The sequence below is a fragment of the Mustelus asterias genome, unplaced genomic scaffold (assembly GCF_964213995.1).
Source record: "Mustelus asterias unplaced genomic scaffold, sMusAst1.hap1.1 HAP1_SCAFFOLD_35, whole genome shotgun sequence".
Lineage (NCBI taxonomy): Eukaryota > Metazoa > Chordata > Chondrichthyes > Carcharhiniformes > Triakidae > Mustelus > Mustelus asterias.
Window position 1 is genome coordinate 1,966,916 of NW_027590117.1, and position 9,914 is coordinate 1,976,829.

At 44.5% G+C, this 9,914-nt stretch overlaps 1 protein-coding gene across 1 annotated transcript; it reads right to left on the reverse strand.

The window, feature by feature from the left end:
* Nucleotides 1-387: 387 nt before the first annotated feature.
* Nucleotides 388-777, reverse strand: LOC144482327 (histone H2A-like). The gene has a single exon (XM_078201494.1). The coding sequence runs from the start codon at nucleotides 775-777 to the stop codon at nucleotides 388-390; it is 390 nt and encodes a 129-aa protein (XP_078057620.1).
* Between the last annotated feature and the right edge of the window lie 9,137 nt (nucleotides 778-9,914).

Consider the following 9,914-nt stretch of genomic DNA (forward strand, 5'->3'; position numbering starts at 1 on the left):
TTAGTTTGCACAGATGGTTATTTGCTGCACAAAAAAACGGCGCAAATGATGAAATTGTTGATTAACTGAAATCAGAACCCGAGTTCCAGATATCAACTATTAATAAAAAACAGCAACTTGCATGCATTAAAATACTGCCTGTGACAATACTATCGTAACGTGGATGGTGTATTCGCCTGATGAATTCCTCTATCTGCTGCGAGACTGATGGGGTCTATTTACTATCGTACACAGGGGGAACTCCGGATTGATAAAACAAAGCGGGAAACAGCTGGACTGTGAATAGCAGCGCAGCATCTGAGGGGCAAACAATAGATCGCCCTTTTCCAGAAAAAGTGAGTGGCTCTGAAAAGAGCCTTTGGGTTATCAGATTAAAGAATGGTCGCTTCACTTGCTCTTGGACGAGGCCGCAGAAGTTTTCTTGGGCAGCAGCACGGCCTGGATATTGGGCAGCACCCCGCCCTGAGCGATGGTCACCCCTCCCAGCAGCTTGTTGAGCTCCTCGTCGTTGCGGACGGCCAGCTGCAGGTGTCTGGGGATGATGCGGGTCTTCTTGTTGTCCCGGGCCGCGTTCCCGGCCAGCTCCAGGATTTCAGCGGTCGAGCGCTCGAGCACAGCAGCCAAATAGACCGGGGCTCCGGCACCCACACGCTCAGCATAGTTGCCCTTTCTCAGGTGCCTGTGAACACGGCCCACCGGGAACTGCAGTCCAGCCCGGGAGGAGCGAGACTTGGCCTTGGCCCGAGCTTTTCCGCCGCCCTTTCCTCTTCCAGACATCTGCACAATCTCACAAACACTTTCACAAAGAACCCATTCCCTTTCGCTTCTCTTATAGCTCCGGGAGGAATGGAGGTGCGGACATTGTTGATTGGTCACTTTGTTGCTGCCTCTCAGCATCTTGTTCATATGACCAATCAGAAATCTGCTTAACTCACCAATCCGGAGAGCCCACGGAGTGAGGGCGGAAAATAACGGCGCCAAAATCTCAGATTCCAACCGATTTCATTTCAAACTGTAAAAGCCGCCAAAGCGGAAAGAACAAGAGTTTCGAAAATTATACGAATAGGTAATGGTTAATTAATTTTGAGTAAGGTAAGAATCTCCCTTTCTCTCCTTCCCCAGTCTATAGTTAACCTGTATCTGGCAGTTTCTGATTTTCAGCCTGGGTTTTTCGGAAAATAAGTCGAAAATAACAAAATTTTCACTATTCATTTTTGAAAAGTTCGCAGATGTATTTATAAAACAAGAAATACATTTCAAATAAAATCTCTCAATAATTAACTGTCTAACAACAAAGTGTTTAAAACATCAGTCTGTGTTTGCACCATTTCACATTTTATCCCAAGTTGCAGATTTGCTTTTAGAATCCTGGATCCATTCGGGGTTAATCTCGGCCCTTTTTAAAACTCTCGAACTCGCCGCCAGAAAGTCTCATTGACATCGTTCTGTAAACGGACGGGATGTTCTCCATATTCGTGAGAATCATTTTCGGTGTAAATTGACCAGTGCCGAGACTGAGGTTCCTGCACAACCGGGGCTGATAGGGAATAAACTGATCGATTATTAAGACCAAACTGGAACAGAATTGGAAGCTGACACATTTGCTCCATTAGCTCTCTCTCTCTCTCTCTAAAGTCGGGGAAACGGGCCTCTGAGATCTAAGTGCAGAGGCGGTCGGAAACCAATTAATTAATTAATGAAACATTATTAATCAGACGCTGGGCGATCAACTTGCATTACTCAGTACTTATCATTGATCAACAGTAAAAACAACTATTAGATTGTTCGAGACGCTTCAGAGTGAAAGATTAATCGAAACTAAATGGATGATACAGCTTTTTCAGGGAGATTGTGAGTGGCTCTTAAAAGAGCCGTTGTGTTTGGGATGTTGTTCAGTCCATGGGGGGGTTTTACTTGGAGCTGGTGTACTTGGTCACCGCCTTTGTCCCTTCCGACACGGCGTGTTTGGCCAGTTCCCCGGGCAGCAGCAGGCGCACGGCGGTCTGGATCTCCCGGGAGCTGATGGTGCTGCGCTTGTTGTAATGGGCCAGGCGGGAAGCCTCACCCGCGATGCGCTCGAAAATATCGTTCACGAACGAGTTCATGATGCTCATGGCCTTGGAGGAGATGCCGGTGTCGGGGTGAACCTGCTTCATCACTTTGTAGATGTAGATGGAGTAACTCTCCTTCCTCGACTTTCGCCGCTTCTTGCCGCCCTTTATTACCGGTTTCTTAATCACTTTCTTCGCCCCCTTCTTAGGAGCTGCTTTCTTCTCATCCACCATCCTCACTGTTAATTTCAGACACAGAATCACTGAGTCGCGCTCGGAACTCCTCTTTTATAGACCAAAGCAGAGGCCTATGCTAATGAAGGATGGCTGAAAGCCCTGTTCCCCATTGGCTCATTCACAGTGATGTCAATTCGTGACGCTCTCTCTCTGATTGGTTAGTTCAGATACTCAAACACAGAGTTTGTGGATTTGAGCAGCAACCAGTCTGTTGTCAATCCGTCCTTTCCCCTTGTCCGCCCCGATCCACCCAACCCCCTGACTCTCTCACTCCCTCTGCCGCACCAGCGCATTCTCTCTGCTGCTAATCCCACATCACTCTATCAGACTGCTGATACTGTTCATACATTTCCCCTTCCTCACCAGCACCAACTGCTCTGCTTTACTTCCGCCCATCACCGGGAGCTGGCAGTGTACAATATCTGGGCGTGTGGAAGGGGAACAAGTTTGATGAGCAACAGCCACATTGACATTGTTGCTAAAACAAAAAGCTGACTGCAAGAAGGAGTGGAATCAGAATTGGATATTACTGGCTACAAGCCTTGATACGGTTCCACACCAGAGGCAAATAAAGAAAATGAGAGCACGTGGAATGGTGGGGGCTGGGGGGGGGGGGGGGGGGCGGCGGGGTCTGGGGGAGAGAATGTCCTGGAATAGACTGAGAACGAGCTGATGGACAGAAAACTGAGAGTAGGAACAAATGGGTCATTTTCAAGTTAGCAGGCTATGACAAGTGGGCTACCACAAGGATCGGTGTTTGGGCCACTGCTTTCTACAATCTGTGTATCAATGATTTGGGATTAAAGGTAATATTTCTAAATTGGTAGCTGTCACAAACAAGGTGGATGTGTGAGTTGTGAGAAGGAGGCAAAGACTCTTCGTGTGTATTTGAAGAGGCTGAGCGAATGGGCAACAATTTTGCAGATAGAAGCAATGCGGAGAGATATGAGGAGATTTAATCATTAAATATGTTCAAGAGTGAGATTGATAGATTTCTACATGTCAAAAACATCAAGGGTTACGGGGATAGCTCAGGAAAATGGTGTTGAAGTGGAAAATCAGTCATGATTTCACTGTATGGCAATGTGGACTCGAAGAGCCGAATGGCCGACTCTTGCTCCAATTTCTTATCTTCTAATTATGTTTTAGCATGGTCATCATTCTGTGACTGTAATTAACGATAAATGAGTACAAGGTACTTCTTGTATCCTGTCACAATATGACTTTGGCTTTAAAAATAGAACAGAGCATGTCCAGAGCTAGTGACTGACCTCCTATTTTCCAACAGACTTTCCACAATTGAATTCCACATTTAGGTAAGGGATGGAATACTCTCCACTCACTGATCAGTGCACCTCCAACAACACCAAAGAATCTCAGAAACAAATCTAGTTTTTGGTTTCACTTGCATTCACCAGCTTCAGCATTTACTCCCTCAACCATTCATACACAGTGAGCACCATTTGTGAAGTACACTGCAAGAATGGGTGACACAATGGTTAGAGAGCTGCCTCACAATGCCAGGGACCCAGGTTCGTTTCCGGCCTCGGACGCCTGTCTTTGTGGAGGTTGCATATTCTCCCCTTATCTGCATGGGTTTTCTCCAAGTGCACTGGTTTCCTCCCACAGTTCAAAGTTGTGCAGGTTATTTGGATTGGCCATGTTAATTGCCCCTTGGTACCCCAAGATGTGTAGTTAGGGGATGTAGCCGTGGTAAATTTGTGGGGTTATGGGGATAGGGCCTGGGTAAAATGTTGAGTCAGTGCAGACTTGATGGGTCAAATGACATCCTTCTGCACTGGAGGGATCCTATTCTAAATCAGTGAGGCTGAGTGTGGGACTGAAATAGCATCTCTCTATTTCATGTACAGAATGTGATTAATTATGTGCCTGTAAGTATTGGGTACAGTATGTGAAACAAAATGTGTATTTGTCTGTTGATTGCCAGCTTGCATGTGTGAGATTGGCTGAACATAATTTTGTGACTCATGCACTATATCAGTCTCCACTGTGTATGTTAATATGGGGTAAATTCTGCTCATGCCAGTGTCTTGAATTGAATGGGAGTTTGATTTCAGTTCTGCAGGCATGTGTCATTGAGTAACTGCATAAGTGTCTGAATCATACTGTATGCATCGGTCTCTGGTACAACATCTGAGTGTGCTTTTCTGTCTGTCTATGGTGTTGTGTGTGAATGCAGGGTTCATTCTATGGATGCTACTTGTGATACTGTGTGAGAGTGGACTTCATTTTGCTTCACTGTTTCTCAAAACAAAAGTTTGAATGTAGGTATCATTCTGTAGTTGTCATTCTCTAGTATGTTTTGGAATTCCTTGTTCTTCCATCTGTCTCTAGAGAGTTTGAGAAAGTAGGATTAATTTTACATCTGTGATTCTCTGATTATCCATGTGGGTGTAGGAATCAATCTTTATCCATGTGTCTCTTGCGTTGTGTTGAAGTGTGGGATACTTCTGTACTTTAACTTTACATGTATCTCAGACATTGTGATAAACACTACATGCTAAAAACATAATGTATTGATATTTGTTCATCTTTCAATTTATTTTTTCATAGATTTCCAGTACATTTGACTGTCCCTGTTTATATTCAGCAGCTGTGTGTGAGTATTCAATTTGTAATTCTGTGAATGGTAACAATTGGATACATAACCTGGGAAGCAATTCCTGCAATTGGAAGCAAAGGAATTGCTGTTACATCTTTCTGTCTTACTCATATTGAGCTTTTTTGGATTCATTTACATATTTATCAGGTAATTAATTGTAATTTATTCAGTATTGTACAATTATCTTTTGTCTGTCTGAGCGAAGAATTGTTACTTAATGTGTGATCAAGGTGACACCGTGTTTTATATCTGTGAGTGGATGAATTTGTTTTATTCCTGTGATATATACCTGTCAAGATAAAAGATAAGAAAATGTAGATGTACAAAAGGACTAAAAATGTTAACATGCAGGTCCAGATGGCAATTAGGAAGGCTAATGATATGTTGGACATTATTGCAAAAGGTTTTGAGTACAGCAGAAGTGAAGCCTTACTTTAATTGTCTAGCAGCTTGGTTAGACGGCACCTGGAGAACTGTGTGTAGTTTTGGTCCCCTTACCTTAGGAAGGATAATTATTTTGTGATAGAAAGTGTAACAAAGGTTCACCAAACTTGTTCCAAAGATCAGAGAGGCATCTACATCGGTACAGACTTGGTGGGCTAAAGGATCTGTTTCTGTTCTGTATTGTTCTTTGTTCTTTGCATCGCTATAGTGGGGGAGGATATTTATGCCATCTAGTCTGCACTGACTCAGCATCTTACATTTTCCCACACAACCCCCTCCCACACTATCCAAATAACCCACAAACCATTGAATCTGCACAAGCTGGAACACAAAGGAACATGCAACCTGTGACCATCACCCTCTGCTTTATGCCACTACGAAAGTTTTTGATGCAATTTTCCAAATTATACTGGATCCCATGGGCTCATATCTTCTTGACCAGTCTCCCATTGTCAAATGCCTTACTGAAGTCCATGTGGACAACATCAACTCACTGCCCTGACCTACAAGGCGAGACAACTCCCCAAAAAATTCAATCTAATTTGTTAGACATGATCTCCCCCGAACAAAGCCATGCTGACTATCCTTGATTAATCCTTGCCTCTGCAAATGGAGATTAATTTTGACCCTCACAATTTTTCTCAATAGTTCCCCTTACACTGATTTCAGACTTTAAACAACTGGATTGTGTCCTTGTCACCTCAAGGACATCTCCACTCTCCAACACTACAATGACTTCCCTGGTCAGTATTGTCATCCCACCTCTCCTTTTCTATTATCTATCTCTTTCTGAACACAATTCTTGAATATTCAGCACCCTGTCTTCACTCTTTAAGCCACATTTCTGTCATTGCCTTCACATCAGATTCCCACATTTCTCTTGGTCCTTCAAGCTCATCAACCTTGTTTATCACACTTTGTGTTTACATACATTGGAAACCTGTCTTGACATTCTTCATAGTACTTGTTTGTCTCCTTCTATCCAACATGGTATTACTTCCTTCTCCTGTATTATCCATCACTCTCCCTCCTTTCTGCCCTTATTCCTTTCTGCTACTTTTATATGTATCACAACCTCTATCCTATCACCCTCCTCTTTCAGGATGTCCTGCAGCGATTCAGTGACATCCCTGACACTGGCCAGGGAGATAACACACCATCCTGAAGTCAAATCCTTGGCCACAGAAATGCCTGTCTGCTCTACTGACTGATGAATTCCCTATCACTATTGCTCTTCCTGTCTTCTTCTTCCTCACCTGTTCAAGCAAGATGCTTGTGGTGCCAGAATCTTGGCTCTGACTGCACTCCTCTGGGGTGCTGACCAACACCCTCATCTGCATCCAAAATGGAAGACATGTTCGTGACTAGGATCCCAGGGGACTCCTGCAGTACCCGTTTGGGTGGCAGGGTGACAAAGTGGTTTGCATTGCTGCCTCACAGCATGAGGGACCCGGCTTCAATTCTGGCCTTGGATGGCTGTTTGTGTGGAGTTTGCACATTCTCCCGGTTTATGTGTGGGTTTCCTCCTGGTGCTCTGGTCACCTCCCACAGTCCAAAAATGTGCAGGTTAGGTGGATTGACCATGCTAAATTGCCCTTTAGTGCCCCAAGATGTGTAGGTTGGAGAGATTGGCAGCGTAAATACCTGGGGTTATGGGGATAGGGGCTGGGTAGGATGGTTATTGGTGCAGGCTCGATGGGCTGAATGGCCCCCTTCTGCACTGGAGGGATTCCATGATTCTATTCCATGATTCCACATGCCTGTTCTTCCTGGACTGCTCAGTGGTCACCCCTTCCCTTCTTTCCTCTAGTACCTTGAGCTGTGCTGTGACCATCTCTCTAAATGTGCTGTCCACATAACTCTCAGCCTCTCAAATGCATCACAGTCTCTCCAGCTGCTCCTCAAGGTCCGAAACCTGGAGCTCCAGTTTCTGCAGCTGGGAACACTTCCTGCACATGTGGTCATTCAAGACACTGGCAGCATCCAAGACTCCCCACATGAGACAAACCGCACATTCCACTCAGCTGTCTTCACCTGACGTGTCTTCAATGTAAAATTTACACCTTATACTAGAACAAATCAGATGTTGTGATGCCGGCATTTGACTGGGGTGGGCACGGTAAGAAGTCTCACAACACCAGGTTAAAGTCGAACAGGTTTATTTGGTAGCACGAGCTTTCGGAGCACTTCTCCTTCCTCAGGTGAGTGGAGAATTGGGTTCACAAACAAGGCATAGATAGACATGTTTCTATATATGCCCTGTTTGTGAATCCAACTCTCCACTCACCTGAGGAAGGAGTGTTTCTTCAGAAGGAACTCTTCAAAATGCAGCGAGTGAAAATACAACAAAACTTACTCCATCTTATAAATCAAAGAACGGGTTTAATAAAGAAACATCATTACTCCAAACTTGGGGCCTCACGCTGGGCCACTCCAGGCTCCCCACAATTTGACACAGATCCTTATTTATAGTGTATCAGCTCATCAGCTGACTATTACATCACTCTGATTGGTTCCATGCTTTGTTGGGTCAGCTGACCCTTACATCTTGTTCCCATTGGTCACATTACATCCAATCAAAGTTGTCCCCTGTTACACTCTAACAAGGAGCAGTGCTCTGAAAGCTCATGCCACCAAAAAAACCAGGTGGACTTTAACCTGGTATTGTGAGACTTCTTGCTAGAACAAATAAAGATAATATATAATAATTTTCCCAATAAATAACGTGCTTCGTTTAGCTTCAGCTAAATATGTAGATGTGCTTGAAACAGTTCAGAGAAGGTTTACGGGATTAATACCAGGAAGGAGCGGGTTGTCTCATGAGGAAATGTTGGAGGGGATAAATTTGCATCCGAGAGGTTAGAAGAGTAAGTGTCGACTTGATTGAAACTTTACAGATCTGAGTGGTCTTGACAGGATGGATGTGGAGAGCATATTTCCTCTTGTGGGAGAATCTAGAATGAGGGGTCACTGTTTAAAAATAAAGGGTCATCCATTTAAGGCACAGATGAGGCGAGATTATTTTCTCTCAGAGGGTTGTGTGTCGATGGAACTCCCTTCCTCAAAAGGCAAAGCAAGCAAAGTCTTTCAATATTTTGATTGCAGAGGTGGATAGAAAATCATAGAATACCTACAGTGTCGACGAAGGCCATTTGGCCCCTCGGGTTTGCACCGATTTTCCAACAGAGCATCGTTCTGAGGCCCACTCCTTGCTGCAAACCTGTAACCCCATGCATTTACCATGCTAATCCCCCTAACCTACACATCTTGGGACACAAAGAAGCAAGTTAGCATGGTCAATCCACCTAACCTGCACATCTTTGGAATGTGTGAGGAAACTGGAGCATAGAAACATAGAAATCAGAAGCAGGAGTAGGCCATTCAGCCCATCGAGCCTGCTCCACAATTCATTCTGATCATTGAATTCAATATCCTGATCCCCACTCTTCCCCCCCACCCCCCCGCCCCCCGCTATCCCTTGATCCCTTTGAACCCAAGAGCTATATCTAATTTCTTCTTGAAACCAGACAACGTTTTGGCCTCAACTACATTCTGTGGTCGTGAATTCTGCGCATTCACCACCCTCTGGGTGAGGAAATTTCTCCTCACCTAAGTTCTAAAAGCTTTACCCCTTATCCTCAACCAAGACCCCTAGTTCTGGACTCCCCCACCATTTGGAACATTCTTTCCAGCCAACTTAGTCTCTCTGAATCCTAAGCGATTTAGTCTCTCATCATATGACAGATCTGCCAGCCCAGGAATCAGCCAAGTAAACCTCAATTGTACTCTCTCTATAGCAAGGACATCCTTCCTCAGATAAGGACACCAAAAGTGCACACAATACTCCAGGTGTGGCCTCACCAACACCCTACACAATTGCAGCAAAACATCCCTATCTCTGTACTCAAATCCTCTCGCTATTAAGGCCAACATACCATTTGCCTTCTTTACTGCCTGCTCTACCTGTGTTCTTACTTTCAGCAACTGATGCATGAGGACTCCAAGCTCTCATTGAATATCCACCTCTCTAAATTTACAACCATTCATGAAATAATCTTTTTTCCGATTCCTTCTACCAAAGTGCATAACCTCACATTTATCCACATTATACTGCATCTGACATGCGATGCCCATGCACTCAGCTTGTCCAAATCACACTGAAGTAACTCTGCATCCTCCTCACAGCTTACCCTCCCACCCAACTTCGTATCATCTGCAAATTTGGAGACAATACATTCAGTTCCCTCTTCTAAATCATTAATATATAATGTGAACAGTTGGGGTCCTAGCACTGATCCCTGCAGAACCCCACTAGTCACTGACTGCCACTCAGAAAAAGCACCCAAATGAACAAATGTTGACACAGGGAGAATGTGCAAATTCCAGACAGTCACCCAAGGTTGGAATTGAACCCGGCTCCCTAGTTCTATGAGGAAGCAAGGAGGTGAAAGATTATCGGGGATAGGTAAGGATGTGGGTTTGAAGTTACAATCAGACCAGTCATGATCATATTGAATGGTGGAGCAGGCTCAAGGGGCCAAGTGACCTACGCCTGCTCC